This window comes from Myxocyprinus asiaticus, chromosome 8, assembly GCF_019703515.2.
Source record: "Myxocyprinus asiaticus isolate MX2 ecotype Aquarium Trade chromosome 8, UBuf_Myxa_2, whole genome shotgun sequence".
Lineage (NCBI taxonomy): Eukaryota > Metazoa > Chordata > Actinopteri > Cypriniformes > Catostomidae > Myxocyprinus > Myxocyprinus asiaticus.
Window position 1 is genome coordinate 7931450 of NC_059351.1, and position 18451 is coordinate 7949900.

The 18451-nt window shown below is 38.6% G+C and overlaps 1 protein-coding gene across 7 annotated transcripts in view; it reads right to left on the bottom strand.

The window, feature by feature from the left end:
* The window catches only part of LOC127444527 (pericentriolar material 1 protein-like), a 50527-nt gene that overhangs the window by 15230 nt on the left and 16846 nt on the right, over positions 1-18451 (bottom strand). For 4 of the 7 annotated variants that reach the window (XM_051703932.1, XM_051703931.1, XM_051703936.1 and 1 more), the window contains exons 5-26: positions 17438-17608; positions 16483-16608; positions 15437-15614; positions 15235-15344; positions 13450-13696; positions 11016-11160; positions 9463-9657; positions 8950-9113; positions 8231-8466; positions 7967-8085; positions 7670-7799; positions 7376-7540; positions 4661-4824; positions 4348-4545; positions 3994-4249; positions 3758-3903; positions 3405-3583; positions 3144-3303; positions 2010-2356; positions 1638-1805; positions 1021-1077; positions 262-434 (exon numbers count right to left, since the gene is read on the bottom strand). In XM_051703932.1, coding sequence (XP_051559892.1) covers positions 262-434; positions 1021-1077; positions 1638-1805; positions 2010-2356; positions 3144-3303; positions 3405-3583; positions 3758-3903; positions 3994-4249; positions 4348-4545; positions 4661-4824; positions 7376-7540; positions 7670-7799; positions 7967-8085; positions 8231-8466; positions 8950-9113; positions 9463-9657; positions 11016-11160; positions 13450-13696; positions 15235-15344; positions 15437-15614; positions 16483-16608; positions 17438-17608 — 3834 coding nt within the window. The remainder of the gene's footprint in view (positions 1-261; positions 435-1020; positions 1078-1637; positions 1806-2009; positions 2357-3143; positions 3304-3404; positions 3584-3757; positions 3904-3993; positions 4250-4347; positions 4546-4660; positions 4825-7375; positions 7541-7669; positions 7800-7966; positions 8086-8230; positions 8467-8949; positions 9114-9462; positions 9658-11015; positions 11161-13449; positions 13697-15234; positions 15345-15436; positions 15615-16482; positions 16609-17437; positions 17609-18451) is intronic. The other 3 variants (XM_051703933.1, XM_051703935.1, XM_051703934.1) reach the window with 3 other exon arrangements.

The window sequence follows — 18451 nt, forward strand, 5'->3', positions numbered from 1 at the left end:
GGCTTTTTGGGTGAACAACTCCTTTAAAATAGTAGGAATACTTACATTTCTAAAAATATTTAAAAGAATAATTAGGCCTTTACAGACACAGCTCTCCACAGAATTGGAATACTTGTCATTCATAATGTTCTACACATTTCCAAACTTTTGTAAGTTAATTAAATTAAAATATTTTGACTAATCAGAATGCTTTTACTTTCAGTGGAGTGTAATCTCAGCTCTGTTCACAGAAGTCTGTGCAGAATCGAGTGCTCCACCCACCTGTAGTGAGTAGAGCGCCCTCTGGCGCAGATAGTCTGTATTAAGCAGCTGAAGCTCATGGAAGAGCTCGATGAGGAAGTGAGGGCGAGACTCATTTTGAGAGATCAGAGTAGCCACCTCAGAGTAGATGGTCTCTCTCAGGGCCTCAAAGAGAGAGAAATCACTGCTTGCATCTAGAGAAGAGAAATATACACATTCAAAGCAAAATGAGAGAGAAGATTAACACAGATATTCTAATATAAGCATGGCAGGGGAATGTTTAACAATTGAACAGAGCTCAAGCTCTGAACTTCATACAATATAGTCCAATTTAACTAAATTGTTTTCTCTGTCAATACAAAACCATGCTCCGATTTACAGCTCTCTGACTTCAACTTTCAAAAGGCCAAAATACAGTAGATTCTTCCCCACCTCACCCAAAAGCTCTCTACATGCTGAAATTCGATTTTGCTGTTTCCATGTATGTTTAATTTTCTATTTATCTTTAACATTGTTCTTGATTGAGATATCAATACCTGTCCATAATGTACTTTTAATCAGAAAATTTGCATCTACAGTATATGAATGCATTTACATTTGGATGTAAGATTATTTGCCTCCATGTAAAAAAAAATAAAATTTGCCTGGCTCAGATCTAGATTTCTTCATATGTGGTGAATGTTTAGGAAAGAAATGGAGAGAAAAAGAGACATTCAGGCAAAGAAAGAGGCAGTTAACAAGCAGATAGCAGGTCAAACAGGTGGCAAACTTGGGAGTTACCTGGGACTTCAGTGCATGCAATTCTGTTAGAGAGAAAAGGTGTTCTCCAAGCATATGCTGTGAAGAAACCAAGAACAAAAGCCAAAATGAAATGTGACCACAGAAATTAAAATGAAATTAGTGCTGTAAAAATATAAAACAATACGAGGACACAGAGACCATAAGATGTGTGATGTCCAAATTAAATGACAATGGAAAAAAGTTGCTTGTCTTGCTATCCTGTTCTGCCAGATGCTTTTCTACCTGAAGCAGAAAGTTCAAACTGCATAACAAGACTGTTAAGGAGAGGAAATTGTTATTTTTACTGCACCTCTGTCAACTTAGCTAATGTCCTCTGATTAAACCTAAGAGTTGATGTTGTTAGTCAGCAATTAAATAATAATGAACTCTTTTAGTTGGTGCATCTGGCTATGATGCTCATATGTATGATAAACTAACCAGGGGAGAGGTTGGTGTACATGTTTTACTGTTGCAAAAATCTGAATACTCCCCCCCACCCAAAAAAATAAAAAATAAAATAAAGTGTCTGAGCCATCATTTTGCTGCATGTTTATGCATTGTGGACTATGGTGATGTACGTATTATTCTATTATTTGTAGCATCATGAAGAGTTGTACCAGAAGAGATGTCATGTGGCTTGCTGTTCTTAGTTTTGCTATCCAGTTTCTCCTGTGTGAGTTTGTCTAGTAGACCCTGGTTGAGATCTTTGTGTTTGACCTGAGAAGAGCACTCTCTGTCCTGATCAAAGTGAGCATCACTTGAAACACTGTCACTCTCCAAAGCTGCTGTAAGGGGGAAAAAACACAGCAAACAGCAAATTAACATAATTTGATTTAATCGGGTGACTTGAATAATTGCCTTTTCAAGAAAATACTTTACATACTGTACATGGGAGGCAATATTAAACAAAGCTTCTGTAAACCCAAATAATGAAGTGAATGAGATATGTTTTGCTTGGTTGGCAAGGTTTGGTCTAAATTCAGACTCACCTGTTTTTTTCTGTCCCCTGCCTCTCTTGCGGCGGCTCTTTGTGTTGGGGGTCTTATCTCTAGAGGCCAGGCTGGCCTGTGCCGCAGCTTTGCGTCCTGCTCTGAACGTCTTGGTGACAGTGGTGGGGTCTGCCCTGTCTGGCAGGCTGCTCAGAGACTCCTGGGATTCAGGAATATAGGAGCGATCCCGGGAGGTGGAAGGGTGAGGGATGGGAGATGAGGAGGGAGAGTCCTGCTCCATCTGACTGGGATGGTCTGAGGTGAGCGTGGGTCTCTGATTAGAGTGATTCAAAGAGGAGTTTAACCAGCTCGAGTTAAGAGGATCTGTCACAGTATCAGACTGAAACCTGTAAAGAGAGGAAAACACAAAACATCTGCATTTGATTTATCTTCGTTAAATTTAGCAGTGAAAAGTACATTTGGTATTAGTTTTGGTCAATTTTTAACCAGGTCATTCAGTTAACTTTTAAGTGAGCAATTTACTAACCAACATTTAAGGTGCCTTAACACACTAAAGTGCATTAAATCATCAAATTACGATCAGTTTACACCACACATTTTCACTTTGATTTTTTTCTTTCTTTTCACAAATGGTATACACTTCTATATTTAGATTTTATACAAATCTGTTAATAAAAATTAAGATGTGTGAATGATAAAAATAATAACTAAATAATTACTGAATGTTTATTTCGCTGCTGCATAATATCCATTAGTCTAGTTAACTATTACTATTAAGTTTTAGGCATAGGCTACACATTTGTTTTTGTGTAGTCAGATGTTTGTGTTTCTTCAAACAAAGTAATCACAATCAGTTCCACACAGTGAGGTACAGATATTCTGAACTGATCAAGAAAATAAGTGCATTGGTATCGGATCGGTACTCTATACTGGGTATCGGAATAGTGAAAGAAATAGTGGGATCGGTGCATCCATAATTCATTCAAAATATTTAAACTTTTTTTTTTTTTATTAATAGTTTTTAAATTTTTGCTGACAAAAATGTATACTTCTGCTAAGATCATTTGAAGACATATAGATTATCATATTCATACTACCACAGGACTTTTGACACAGATTTATATCAAGTATTCTAGATGTTGTTCCAATTCAAATACTAAAACACATTAGTACCGTTTCTCAGTGTTGTTGGGTGGCGATCTCTGTAGTGGAGGAGGAAAACTCATGTACTCTGTTTTAAGGGATGTGTTTGCATCATGCTGTTGATCAGAATTGGCCTGGTTGTACTGGAATTCTCCTACCGAGGAGGGAAATATAGGACTGAAATTGAAGCCTAAAGAGAGAGCCGAATGAACAAATAAGAGAAAAGTTAACAGATTACTTCAAGAGTGAATTTCAGGGCCCTGATCTAGTCACAAACTGAAAACTACTTACCAGTAGGGAAAGGAGATAAGTTTGGGAGTCCAGGCATGTTGAGTGTATTAACAGTTGGGTAGTTTAAAAACAGAGAGTGAGGCACAGAAGCATGTACAACATTCTGATGCTGCTGTTGACCTGACAATGACTGATTCTGCTGCTGTTGCCGTAACAGGTCATTCAGAGCTTGTTTTAACCTGCCACAAAAAGGATCACATTTTAAAAGCTGTGAAAAATGAAAACAGATAACTCATTGTGAAATTCAAGCATTTTTGAGCCATCTATATTAAATAACTTATTCTCCATACTTAACATCAGACTTCTAATTAATATTTTCTGGAAATACTAAAGACCGGAAATACGATAAGCACCGATTGACATTGTTCTGCTGCCAAGCTAGCTGTGTGTAACACTGGTTTAGCTGGTGCATGATGAGAGGAACTTGAGGAGATGTCACATTACTGGGAATGACACCACAGGGGCCTGTCAGAAGAGTCTGCAGCATGTATGAAAGAGTCTAGAGACAAGAGAGGGAAGACAATTGTTAGTGAGAAAGATAAAGATATAGAAAGCGAAAGAGTAAATACAATGGCATGTGTTCTCTGACCTGCTGGTCCTGTAGCAGAGTTTGGCACATGGTAGTGCTGAAGTCGAGTTGTTTCTGAAGGTGTGTGATCTGTTCCTGCCAGTGTGCTGGTGCAGTACCCTCAGAGAGAGACAGATCTGCTGCCCACCGCAGGTTCTCCTGACGCCTGGTTCTGCTGCAACTCCTTCTGTCATCCTGTTGCTGCTGCTGCTGATTAGGGTGAATTCTGGATTCACAGGGGGGAGGACTCCTATTAACCTCCCTGTGACCCTTCGGACTACACAAAAGAAATTGAAATTGAAAACACAGGGTTACTGATCCTGGAGTGATCTGATCCCTAAACAAATTGTAGTGTGTTTGCAAGTGTGAATGTACCCGTCTGGGTGTCTATTGTTCCTGGTTAAGTTGCCTTGTTTTCTGGTAGAGCAAGCTTGCAGTTCATCAGTGGAACTGGACTCCTCTCCCTCATCACGCTCATCTTCATCATCATCTTCCTCAGCCCCCATCTCAGAGGAGCAATCGCTTTCATCACCAAGGTGACACTGGTTTGAACCACCCCAGGTAGCTACGGTTCTGAGAGATTAACATTGTAAGATGAATTTCAATCCTCACAGCTCAAGAGATTAATGAAAACTCAATTTGAGACACTTAGATCAAGCGTGAATTGTGATGAGAGGCCGTGTGTTACCTCTCATCACGACTGTAGGACTGAGTATTGTGGGTGTCACTCCTAAATGGAGAGTCATTGAATGTGCTTCTCCTCTGCTGTTCAGCCATCAGACTCTCCAAATGTTTTCGCCTCTGTTTCAACTCCTCACGCAACATCTGGTGCCTTCGCATCTCTGACCACAGCTGATACACACAAACACACAGAAAAGACAGAGTGCCTTTAACTTAGGGCTGTCACGATTATAAAATTTGGCTGATGATTAATTGTCAAATAGTCTGTTTTAGAGTTTTCAAGATTTTGACAATTAATTGTCATACAAATTGTCATACTTCAAGGGATGGTTCACCCAAAAATGAAAATGCTCTCATCATTTACTCACCCTCATGCCATTCCAGATATGTATGACTTTCTTTCTTCTGCTGATCACAAAGACCTTTTGAAGCATATTTCAATTCTGTTGATCCATTCAGTGCAAGTGAATGGTGGCAAGAACTTTGCAGCACCAAAAAACACATAAAGGAAACATAAAAGTAATCCATACGATTCCAGTGGTTTAATCCATATCTTCAGAAGTGATATGATAGGTGTTGGTGAGAAACAGAACAATATTTAAGTAGTTTTTTTACTATAAATTCTCCTCCCTGCCCAGTAGGTGGTGATATGAACGAAGAATGTGAATTGCCAAAAACAAAAGAAGAATGTGAAAGTGGAGATTTATATTAAAAAAAGGACTTAAATATTGATCTGTTTATGCCCACACCTATCATATTACTTCAGAAGACATGGATTTAACCAATGAAGTCATATGGATTACTTTATTTTGCCTTTATATGCTTTTGGACCTTCAAAGCCACCATTTGTTTGCATTGTATGAACCTACAGAGTGGACATATTGTTCTAAATATCTTTGTTTGTGATCTGCAGAAGAAAGAAAGTCATACACATCTGGAATGGCATGAGAGTGAGTAAACGGTGAGAGAATTAAAATTTTTGGTTGAACTATCCCTTTAACTAGGTGTATATGCTTCATACACCTTAAGAAGTCATTTAATTATATTTAACATGGAATCCAATGATAAAATAGGGATATGCAATTTCCTTTAAGGCTTCAAAGAAAAAGTATGACAAAAAAAAATGTATATTTTAAATAAAATATTTCCAAATACTTAAAATATGTCTCTCTTTTTGGTCAACTTTTGTCTTGGGCCATTTACATTTAAGGCCTGTTCACACCAAATCTGTGACGATTTTGCAAGACGATCCTCTGATGGAAGGTCTATTCACACCGAGTCCGTAAAAAAAGGAAACGAAAAACTATTTCACCCCTGTACAGTAGGCAGCACTGTTGCTATTCTATAAATATTTATACCAGTCTCTTGCCCGGACCTTCAGCTGTTAAGAGATATATATATTAAATTATATATATTGAATGCTGTTAAAGCATTTATTTACCTAATTTGGCATAACTGTTTCATTATGTTCTTTCCAGGGTGTTGATGCATGTTGAGGAGTATATAATCAGTGCTTTTTATGCGAGCAAGATGAGTAAAGAGTGCTGTTGGATATATATTTGCACATGTATTTTGCTACGAGTATATTCCAAACAGACTCCCGAAGCCAACTTCTCTTTTTATAATGCCTGGATAATATAACACAAGTTAAAGTGATTTAAATAGAAGTGGAATAATGTACGTTAAGAATAACAGGTATATTATCAAATATGACATATATATAATTTTTTATATTATGCAAGTAAACACTGGCTCAGTCTTTTCTTTTTTTAAATTATTGCAACACTTTATTATCCTAGCAATAAAAATAGCAGTGTGGTTCTGCAATTTGTTTACAGAAAATAATGCATTTAAAGAGTCTTTTAATGTGATTTTACTTCAAGTTTAGTGCAAACAAATTGCCAAACCTTGCTAGTTGCTACTATTTTTAATGCCATGAGTATATAACAAGCACAGTAATAAAGGCTACATATTAAATAATGTACATTAAGACTAAAACAGACTTTCAAAAACAGACCGGATTTATGTTTGAACTGCAACTATTTATTTTTTAGTATATCATTTTCGAAGGCGTGTATCAGCTGCACGTTCAATGCTAGTGTTTGCTAGTTGATTTGCGCCACCAATCCGCTGGATTGAGCAGCTGCAGTGACTCTGGAAAAATGAAAAAAAGCTCTTATCTTATTGGTCAGTCAGTTTTCATTGCAGTCCGGAGAAAAAAATAAATAAATCTGACCACACTCCTTAAAAAAACCTCTGGATTGTCGGTGGCCGATTTGTCGGACCCGATGTCAATAGCGCCATAGGAATGCATTGTTGCCGTTCAAAAGCTTGTACAGAACGAACAACTGCACAGAAAAAATGGACTTGGTGTGAACAGGACTTTACACAGTTGTTTTTGGAACCCAGACAACCTGAATAGCTGTTATACTATATTATGTTTATATTATGCAATAGTAAATGATGTGTGTACAAAATCTTCCACTTGCACATGTTTCACATGCACACGAAAGAGAAAACGGGCATCTCCTACTTAGTGTCACTGCACGAAGTGCACAATAATTGCGGTTATCTAAAAAAAAAAAAGCAGTTAGATCAACTAACCATGATCAGGGGATTTGGTAATCGCAACAGGCCTGCTTTAACCTTTGCAACACAAACCCATACAACCCCTAAGTTGTATTCGAAACAAAATGCTCAACTTAATTCCACATTCAATCACCTCATTATCAGTGACAGTGACAGGGGGAGGATCAGTGGTGGGTTTGAGTCCACTAGTATTGGCTTTAGCTGAGGAAGAGGAGTGTACTGGTACAGGAGCAGGAGTTGAGGCTGCTGCAGGAATCTTCCTTATCATTTGACTGCTGGCATTGCTGCTTACAGACGACTAGCAAGAGAAGTCACAAATCATTAAAAAAATTAACTAATCTCAGCAGCTGCACAGATGTTCTGTGTGTGTGAAAGGCAGCCTATTAAAAGTCACATAAGTGTTTATTTGTGTATATGTGAAGAGTACCTGGAGGTCAGGGCAAGCCCACTGTAAGTCCTGTATCTTGCCTTGAATCTCCATTAGTCTCTGCCGCTCTTCATGAAGCTGCTTCAGTTCCTGCTGTTGCTGCTTGAGTTTCTCCTCATACAATTTCTCTCTGAAACACAAACATTAAACAAACATGTAGTGTTACATGCAAATTTTTAAATAAATATCTTAAAAGAAACATGCTACATCCAATAAAACAATTTTCACACAAAACACAATGTGAACTGAAAGCACAAGCACACAAGACTTTGCAAACGCTCACAAGCACATACTAACCTGGCCTTGTCAGAGAGGGTAAGGTCCCTCTGGGCTTCTGGAGCTGTTGCTCGGATGTTATTGGGTTGTTGCTTCAAACCCTCATCCTCGTTAGCTGTAGTACCATCTGTATCATCACTCTAAATTAACATTAACAGACAGAAGAAAATCATATCAGGTCAACAAGAGCCATTTATATATAGTAGCTTCCCTTATACTACATTTGCTTCAAGAATAACCAGAACCTTTCAATGTATTCAAGTCACGAGCTGACCAGACACTCACCTGCACCATAGCAACCAGTTCTTGCAGCTGTCTGAGTTTCTGTTTGGCTGTTTGAAGACGCTGAACCTTTTGAGCATAATCTGTGTCACCCCCAAAACTGCTTCTTCGACTTGACCCTGAACCATCACTGTCTCTGCTTCCTCCTCTCGCCCCATCCTCCTCCTCTAGTGCCTCATCATCATCATCCTCCTCATCCTTAACGCCATCGTAAGGCCTGTCCTGGTTGTACTGGCATTCTGCAGTGAAAGCAATGCAAATAAAAGAAAGAAACAGATAGCAGTCAAATAATTTGAGGATTTGATAGCAAACTGTGCGGAGAGAAGCACACTGTTTTAAGTGAACATGAAATCTAAATTGACCTCATTTAAAAACACATTCCTGGTCTTATTGTGAACTATTAATCGATGTACATTAGTCTTCAACTTTCCCTCTTCAAGCCCTCTTATTTTTCAACCCCTCCGCTCCAACTATCTATCATAAAGAGAAAATGTTTTCACAATCTAATCAATTCCCGAAGAATAAAATCAAGTCCTTTTCTAAATTTCTTCGCTGCTGAATATCCGTTTCTATTAGTAAAATGGAATATAAAAACATTTTCTTGTTGACATTAAGGTGTTGATCCCTTGTGGTCAAAGTAATGACTAGACCATTTCAAAATCAAGCTTAGATAAAAGTAGTAGTACAACACAGAATATTTCTGGATGTGAAAGAGGTCTGACCTATGACAGAGGGGACGTTGAGACTGCGGAGGTTTGTTGCTGAACGGTTATTGATCTCACACTCTGTGTTCAGTCGTCCATCTCTGTTACTGGAGGCGCTGTGAGCCTTCGTCAGACTGTTCATGTCCATCCAGTTGCCTGGAGTCTGAGGTTGGGCTGGATTTCTGAAAACACAAATACATACAACTCAATTTAATAACAGCCAGTTCTTTGCAAGTTACAGCAAAAACCAGTCCAGGAAGGAAATACTTAAATATTCTCCAAAATACATAGTCGTCACCATGTGCACTTAAATGACCCTTTGCATGAAAAACTGCAAGGCATTACCCAAGATTGGTTCACCCACCCTAAAATGTGACTGACAAGAGTTTTGGAGTGACGCCTGACCTAAGATTAGCCAAATGAGAAACTCCACAATGAGACTCTGCGGTTATTTGCAGTACAACAGAGAAGCAAACTTTATTTCAGGATTGAAATGACTCATTTTCCTTCAAACACAAATTCCTCTGGTACCTGATATTGGTGACAGGTTCACGGTTCTCCTGCTCTGAATCAAACATGGCCTCGAAAAGCGATCCATCCTCAGTCTCCTCATCATCCTCCTTCACATTCTCGTTGACTGTATCCACCACCATGTCTGACGTCTGCTCATAATACTGAACGAGCTCTCTCAGTTCATTTAAACGCTTGTGCACCTCCTTCAGCTTCCTGTTGGGAAAGACAAAAAAGGGGCTCTATTTTCTCGAGTGCACAAAGCACAGCACTACACGCAACAACCATGCCCTACGTCTTATTCCATCTTCATGAGAGCACTAATTCTAAGTGCAACTTTTGTGCCAGCGCAAAGCACAGTTGGGCGTGGGTGGGAGTGTTTGCGCTATTGTGGGTGTATGCGCGCAAACTGTCAGTGTATTTTATGGTAATGAAGTAGCACAAAGCGCAATTTGCTATTTTTCTGAGAAATAGGTCATTGTCCTAAGATTTTTCAAAACATCTGTTTTCAGCACCAAGTCCAAACTCAGTTTCTGCATTTGCAGTTTGGAGATTCCACCAGCAGGTGGTAATAAACATCATGTCCAAACTCTTAAAATATAGTGGAACATCAAATTATTTCCCTAACAATCAGTTTCAGCCGGTTTTTTTTTTTTTTTAAACAAAAATGTATGAGATTTTTGTTAAACTATTTACAATGAACTATTTAAACTATTTATTTTTCAATTATTATTATGTTTATATTTACAATTGTATTGTTTGTATTACTATTTTTCCACCTATTTGTCAAAGAGTGATTTGTCTGAAGTCACTGCAAAAGGTGCCAGAGAGAAGTAAAATAAAATATTTGTTTTTGGAATACGTTTTTTTGACCATTTTGTTTGATTCTATTTTCATTTCGTTTGATGTGTTATTGGAATTTAGAAATATTTTTGGTTAAATTTTTGTGTTTCAATAAATTAATTTTGAATTCGGTAGAAGTGAATTCCATGCCAATTCAATCACTCTTAATCGTAATACTAGCCATGATATGTGTCTCAATAGATGAAAACTATTAATACTTACATTCCCTATAATATAACGGCGCCTACGTCCAAATTCTGACGAGAATAATATTTTCTAAGCATACTGTATAAAAGGAGTGTCCATATTTCTATTCTTCTAAATGATTGCATTCAGTCCATTTACACTACCAACTTCCAACAACTAAATGTACTGTTTTTGTTTATATTGCTGGTGCCTGAGAGAATGGACTATAAAATAGGATGTAGACAGTGCAATAAACAGGAGAAGAACCTCAGAATTAAATTGCACTTGACCCAGCCCATTGGCACGTTGCGTGTGTGATTTCGCCAAACCCAGTTGCACCTAGACTAGGCTTGCATGAAAATACCAAAACTTCATGGCCATCTCCACTGACATTGTGCTTATGACTTGCAGCACTGCACTGTGCTTAGTGCTCTTAAAATAGGACCCTGGATATCAAACACAGTGCAGCACTACAGACAAGTAACAAATGACATACCTTCACTACATGCGTTAAAGCTTTAGGATAGAGGACAGAAAAGAGAGACCTGAGCTTGTCAGCAGGGTGGCTGTTATCATCCATCTGTGTGTGAGAGGAAGACTGGACTGGACGTGGCCTATTCCCCTCTCTACCCAAAACTGAGGGGCGCTCGGCCGCACCCACGCGCACAACACGTTGACTGACACCCTGACCTGAAAAACACAAACATAATTTATTAAACAAATGGACCATTCAGGGAAGACACCATAACTGATTTGCCTGGGATAAAAAAATAAGGTTGTGATGGACAGATGTACAGTCAACTCAAAAGGTCACACGGTCTTAAAGTACCAAGCCGTGTCTTATTTTCACAACCTATGCTTTTCTTAGTTTTTTTTTGTCCACCAGAATTTTTTTGGAAAGACATGTTTTCAAAGTTTCACCAAATACGAATGTACGCAACATTACAACCCATTGAACACACTGTACGTCTATTCCTCACAGCCTCGTTTTGATCTCTATCAAATTTGCCATGGAGTCTACTCTGACAAGGTCCATAATGATACATTTTACACAACCGTACTTGTTGAGAGGAGCATCTAATGCAATTAGGGATGTGTATACAGTTTCACTATTAACCGTAATTAAAATGTCAAGAGTTAATTTAACCGTAAGAATTTAGAATCTATGGTTAAAAACCATGAAATGTTTTATCTACATGTGGCAAAAATATAATGTATATAATATATAAATATATCATATAAAAGAGCTTTTTGGTGTAAGCCTATCCTTTGTGTTTGTGCCTGGGTTGTTAGAGCAGCTGTTGCTATGGTTACGGACAATGTCCACATGGTGCTTGACTAAGTGTGTTGGACTGAACTTTCAATTCACGTGAAACTGGGGCTACACACAAACTCCAAAATATAAACACAGAAATTCAATCTATCAGACTCATCATATCAGAGTCATATCCAAATAAAAGCAACTTAAATAGGCTGTTTGAGAGCATTTGAATGACTGAGGGTTACTGAAAACGATGGATGTAAAACAGACAGTCACAGAAGTAATTTAAAGGTACTGTGGTGGGTGAGCAAGAGACAGACACAGTGGGTGTGGCGTCAAGCCTCGGAGAGGCATTTATTAGAAATAATAATAAAAATAAAATGTCCATAATAATAAACATAAAATGTTCATAAAAGGAGAAAATAAAGTGTCCAGGTGGAACTGTGTTCAAAATAAAGGGGGAATCTGGCATCTGTCTTCCCAGGCCCGCGGCAGGTGAGAGGGGAAGGCGGCCCGGCCTCTAGCCCGTCGGCCGCGATGTGTGCGGTTCTCCCCCGGAGACACATCTAACTCGTGCTGGGAGTCCGAGGAGCGGGTCCGGCGGCGCGTCTAATTCAGCCGTAACTGCTTTGGTCCTGGGCGTGCGAGGATGCCAGTGCACATATGGAGTTTTGAAGCCGGCTCCGTGAGAAGAAGAGCACTCTGCGTTTTAAAGACAGCGGTGATGAAGCATTATTCACATCAAGTGTGCTTCATCCACCACTGTCAGAACGAGGCTTATTAACTATGCACCTCTTCTCGCTCTCCTGCCCAACTCCTGTCGTGAGCCCGGCTGAAGGATGGCCCTAAGAGGTGGGGCGACGATGACGAGAGGGAGGGGCGGGTCGTTTCACCACAGAACACACCATACTAAAGGGACAGGATGTTCCGCTGTCGTCCAACAACAAACTAGTGAGTTTTATATCGTTTTTTAGCTGTGGTGCTTTTTAAAAGGATGACTTGAGAGATGCAAATTTTTGTTTAAGCATGCTGACAGTGCACGGAGCATTTGCTTGTGCAGTAATTACTGTGTGCGTGGTAGCCTAAACTTTGGGAATCTTGAACCATCATCATTTAAAGCATTGCTTGTGCGCAAATTAACCGCATTCAACAATAAATGTTAATTTTAGTCATTATCAGATTTTAAATCGCCTGCTGTAAGCAATGTTCCTGTTGTTATTATGCATAGTCCACAGGTTTATTTGTGAAGTGTTGTGGACAGATTGGAGGATAGTATTTTTATGAAGTCCATTATAGATTTTTTATGGTGGGTGTCTGACAGACAACAGATTGCTTTAATAAACTGTTGCGTCTCTTTTTATATACCTCCTATTTCTTTTTTTTTTTTTTTCATCAGTTGTCTTATTATTGGACTGCACTTAGCATCCATTTATCCATAAGAAACACATCTACAAACACGTTAAATTGTGATATGATTTGACTTTTTTGCCTCAGTGCTGTTGCATGATAAGCAAATTTACAAATAATCGTAAAACTGGTTAACCACCATTTTTTTCTCAGACGGTAATCTAACCATCAAAAACTCACACTGCAGCATCCCTAAATGCAAAACAAACAAACAAACAAAAATTATAAATAACAAGACCTTGTTAGTGAACAGTTGGTCTTTTACTAAACTGGAAACTAGAGGAAGTATTAGACACTGCAGGGGGCCTTACAGGAGTTGTTGTTGAGGGTCTGATCTCTAAGAGAGTGGAGTTCCTGGAGGATCTTGTCCATGGTCTGTTTTTTGTCCTGTAGCTCCTGTAGTTTGGTCAATTTGGTGCTAGCTGAGGTTGATGCAGTGGTCAGTGGGGTAGTGGATGGCAACTGACCCCGGGAATTATGGCTAGTGCGTGATCGGCACACCTCTCTGGAGAGAGAGAGACATTCTGCCTGTCTTCGGTTGTCTGGGACTGACAGAGACTGAGAGAGAGAGAAATATAAACCTATTATTTAGATTTTTTTTAGTGTGTCACAATATAAAATTCCTTATTACAGAATTTACATGTGGGTTAATTCAGTGTGATTAATTATATAAAAAATAACACCTTAAAATTGACATAATAATTCCACTGGACCATAATAAGGAATATTCCTACAATCAGAGCAATTCAAGCATAAAGTACCACGTTCACGTTTTCATGAGTTCCAGTCAGCAGAGGGCAGTAAGTGCAACTCCAGCTGTAAAGGCAATGTGCAGCTGTACAGACAGCAAACCACACTTGATGAGGACGTGTTCTTGCATTCATACACAGCTGGATGGAGCGCAACTCCAAATGCAGGGATCTCAAGATGTGTTTTTCTACATTTCTTGACACAACGCTCTGTGATAATGACGTGACACCACCAAAGTGATGTGTACTGTATTTTCTGAAATAAAGTCGCACCTGAATATGATTCGCACTGATAGAGGTAGTACTCCACATGCATTAGGACCCAGGAGCAGGTGCCCCACTTCCCTTCAACATGTTAGAAGCTCTCTATGAAGAAGATTACCTCAGGATCTAAGCATCATATCGTACAGTATTTGGCCTAGATATAACCTGTAGCATTTGATTCAAGTAATCGTTTGTAACAGTTTTTCATATTCTGTTTATGTTTCATGACAAATATAAGATAAATACGCCACATCTGTTTATAACATGTGTAACTTTATGCTGTACAAATAAACAGCTTTTAATCTGTGAGTAAAACAATATGCCTGTTGTTTTCTATGCATTTATTAACATAAGCGACTGTCTATCTGTAAATACTTCTGAATACGACCTCATTGCTATGCACTAATTATCTGATTCACTGACTGAATGGTTTTAATACGAGTGTGATGAAATGTCATTTTGTGGGCATGTGAGGAGTTGCGTTTCACAGTGGTCTAGAGTTGGTTTGAACAATAATGTTATGATGGGACAGAATATTTAAATTAGTTACACAAAGTACTTTGTAAAGGCAAAATACTCTGTTTAGGCTACTTTAAAATGTAAATAAGTCGCTTCGGACTATAAGTCACAGGACCTTTCAGATGATGAAAACGCGACTTTGTGACAGTACGTAGACGTCCTTATAAAAGCCCTTATAATAAATCTACCTCAGGGAGATTGAAAAATTCATTTGCTTAATGGACTGCTGTGTGCAGTAGGCAAATGATAGGCTTATGTTTAATGATATGGAAAAAAAACAATATATTGCCTGATCAATCCTTTACTCATCTGCCACAATAATGTTATGTATTTTAATGATCTGAATTAATATATTTATTATGTACATTACATTTATAATAACTTAAATATAATTTAGTCATTATGTATTGAATAATTATTATTTGGGGGCTTTCTCTTCAATTAATTATTTGTATTTTAAATAATTAAATAAAATAATTGTACTGAACAAACGTGTTAGATTGACAGCCCTAATAAAAAGAGGTTAAACCACTGAGCTGATTGATTAGGTCTGTGTGCATATACCTGAGAATCATGCAGTTGGTTATGGAAGCGCTGGATAAGATCGTTGAGTTCATCATTGAGCTCTGAGGTAATACTCCTGCCAGAAACACTTCCTGTAGTCTCTGTAACAACTGAAACACACACACAAACACACAAGTACAATGTATAAGAAATAATACAAACGTCAAGACTCAAGAATGAAACAAGTACACGTTTCCCTCACCAGTGTCATCCATCACAGCTATGGCTTGTTCAGCACTTTGCTGCATGGCAAGTAGTGCAGCCTGATGGCCTTGTAGTGCTCTGAGCTGCTCCTGCTGTTCCAGCATTTTCTTCAGCAGGTCATGTTGTTTGCGCATGTTCTCTAGCTCCTCTTTCTGGTCTCCATGCACTCCGTGGCCCTGAGTAAAAATGAGAGAGATAGATTATTCATTAGAATATGGTATCAACCTGGAACTATGCAATAGCAACAACTAACAGAGATTGCAGGTTGGCATAGAGACACATTACTGGTGGCAACGTGGCACAATACAATTTAAGACTAATTAAGCATGTAGTCACACATCAGATTCAGCTGTTCTCAAATTTCTAGACTCCAAGATAATCCAAATAAACTCTATAGTACAAAGTACACTTATGTTTCTGACCCTGTTATTTGACTGTTAGCTACTTGCAAAACATGATTAGCCAGTAAGCATCTTAGAATGAGACCAACTCTTAACTACTAAAGTATAAAAAAGGAAAAGCAAAAAGGAAAAGGAAAAGTACAGCATAACAAGCAGAACCCGCTGAGCTGCATAAACTTCAAATGTCATCATTCAGCAGTTTCACGGCATCCAGTCAGCATTTAATTTCTCCCAGAAATCTGCCATAACTCTACACAACACAGATTAATATGACACACAGCTAAAGTGTCATCACATATCATAAACAATTGTACATACAATATAAAATGCTAAATGTTCAGCATTGATTTTACACATAAATGGGACAATTGCTGATTACTTCATACTCAAAAATCCTTAAAAAAAAAATAGAAAAATGGTAAATCTCAAAAACATCTTTCAGTACATTCAAAGATAATCTATAGTAAAAAAAAAATAAAAATACATGCCTAGGCAAAATAACAAAGAAAACATTTTTTTTTTTTTTACAAGGAAACTGCTTTCAAGGTATGAGCAGTAGATTTCACCTTGCATGCCTGTTACACCCTAATCTATGCTCAGGTCAGGCACCAATAGGAGAGAGGGGCCCTTTGTGAGTACTCACAGTGGCACTGGAGGCTTCTGAGTGCGGCTCCAGGTTCAGAGATGTGCTCTCAGCCACCGAGCCTGAACCCACTGCAGAGTCCACCATGGCACCTTCATCATCATCCTCATCCTCATTTTCCCTAGCCTGTGGAGCGCAGGAGGAGCAGGGCACAGAGCAGACCCAATGTTGATGTACACGTTTCAGGCACTTGCTGCTAATTATGGGTTGAGGGCAAATACTAAGCTAATAATATAAACAATGTTCAAGCAAGATGCTTAGAAAGAAAATGCAGTTACTACTGTATTTGCATTATTTCGAAATTTAAACTGAATCAGGAAAAGGCAAAAGTTCAATACAATTAAGAGGTTGTCTCTGTGTTTTACACTCAAAACTAAGTTACTGCAAGCAAGGTCACACTGAAGAGCACGCTGAGGGGAAGAGACGACATATTGCCCTAGTTTTGGGTTCTACATTAAACAAGCATGTTAAACTAAGAACAAAGCCTCACACTGCTTAACTGAGGTATGATTCAGGTTTCTGACAGACTGTGGAGCAGTTTTGAGCAATCTCCGAAAATAACTATGGATATTTAGCAAGAGGATGCAGGTCCCTGAACAGTGTTGCAGTGTGCTGATCACACACTGATAATTCACAAAAGAAAAAAGCCTTTACATTAGAGGGAAAGCAGTTACTTAAAAAAAGCAAAGTATCACAGAATGAATTCATGTTTAAAACAGAATGCTGAAGAACCACGGAATGGAACAGGTGATTTGTTAACTATGTTACATAATTACAATACTGTCAGCCATTAAAAGCCTATAGTACAGTAATCTGAATAATTTAACAAATGTCACAACAATTCATAAAACCTAAAACAATTTTACAATCTCATAAATCGCATTTGGCAATAAAAGTCATTCAAATGACAAATAAAAACAACAATTTCTGATAGACCTGGAAGACAAATACTGACCAGCATCTTTTGAAGAAAACGCAGGTAGGACTTCTCCTGTTCTTTCAGGTGACTGATGAGGACACAGAGACGTTCCACGTTTGCAGGCACATCATTTTTTTCCACCAGGTCGTCTCTCATGGATGTGGCCTTCCCGATGTATTCACGAATTTGCACCAGCTTACTGACCACCTGAATGGAGAGACAAGCTGTGTGAGTGCAGTGCACACTGCACAGATGCACATAAACGGAGACAGATAAAAAATGTAAATAAAGAAACAGACAGATAATTAATAAGACTGAGCAATAGAGGGAAAGGAAGTCCACAGCACAGATAGAGAGAGAGACAGAAGAGCATAGAAAGAGACCAAAAAAAAAAAAAAAAAGAGCTCTCACACGGACAGTGGCATATTTTTAAACTGGCCTAAATTCTGAGCGCTCACTGTCACATCTGTGCTCTAGTTTTTGCTCAGCAACAGGGAAAATGTTCTAATGAATAGAGGGATGTTGTGATGTCTACATTTATTAGGGTTGAGAATTGGTTGTTCTTATTCAGAACAGGTTCCTCTTTTTTTCCTTTTTCTTTTTATAAAATAACAGAACCAAATGATTTTTAGAGGTGCACCGATCCGATATCCGGATTGGTACCGGCTTCGATACTGACGTTTTTAGATGAATTTGGTCTCGGTCTGACAAGCCCGATCCAAATCCAATACTATTTGTTAGTCAGGGTCATTACCGTCAAGCTCCAAAAATGTCATAAAAGAACCATTAAAGTAGTTAATATGACGTGTGCATTTTCAATTGAAGACATGCAATAGCTTTGTGAATCACAAAAGGCTGTGATTAATAAGTAAATATATAGTCTGCATGTGTAGCACCAGTGAGTTATCGAATGGTGCGGCTCTACTGACACACATACATGGCACGCCAGAGCATGTGAGCGAAGCGGAGCGGTGTGACACTCAATAACCCGCTCCAAGCGTGTGTGCTCCGCTCAACCACTCACGGCCCAAGAGGACGCTCCGCTCAAGT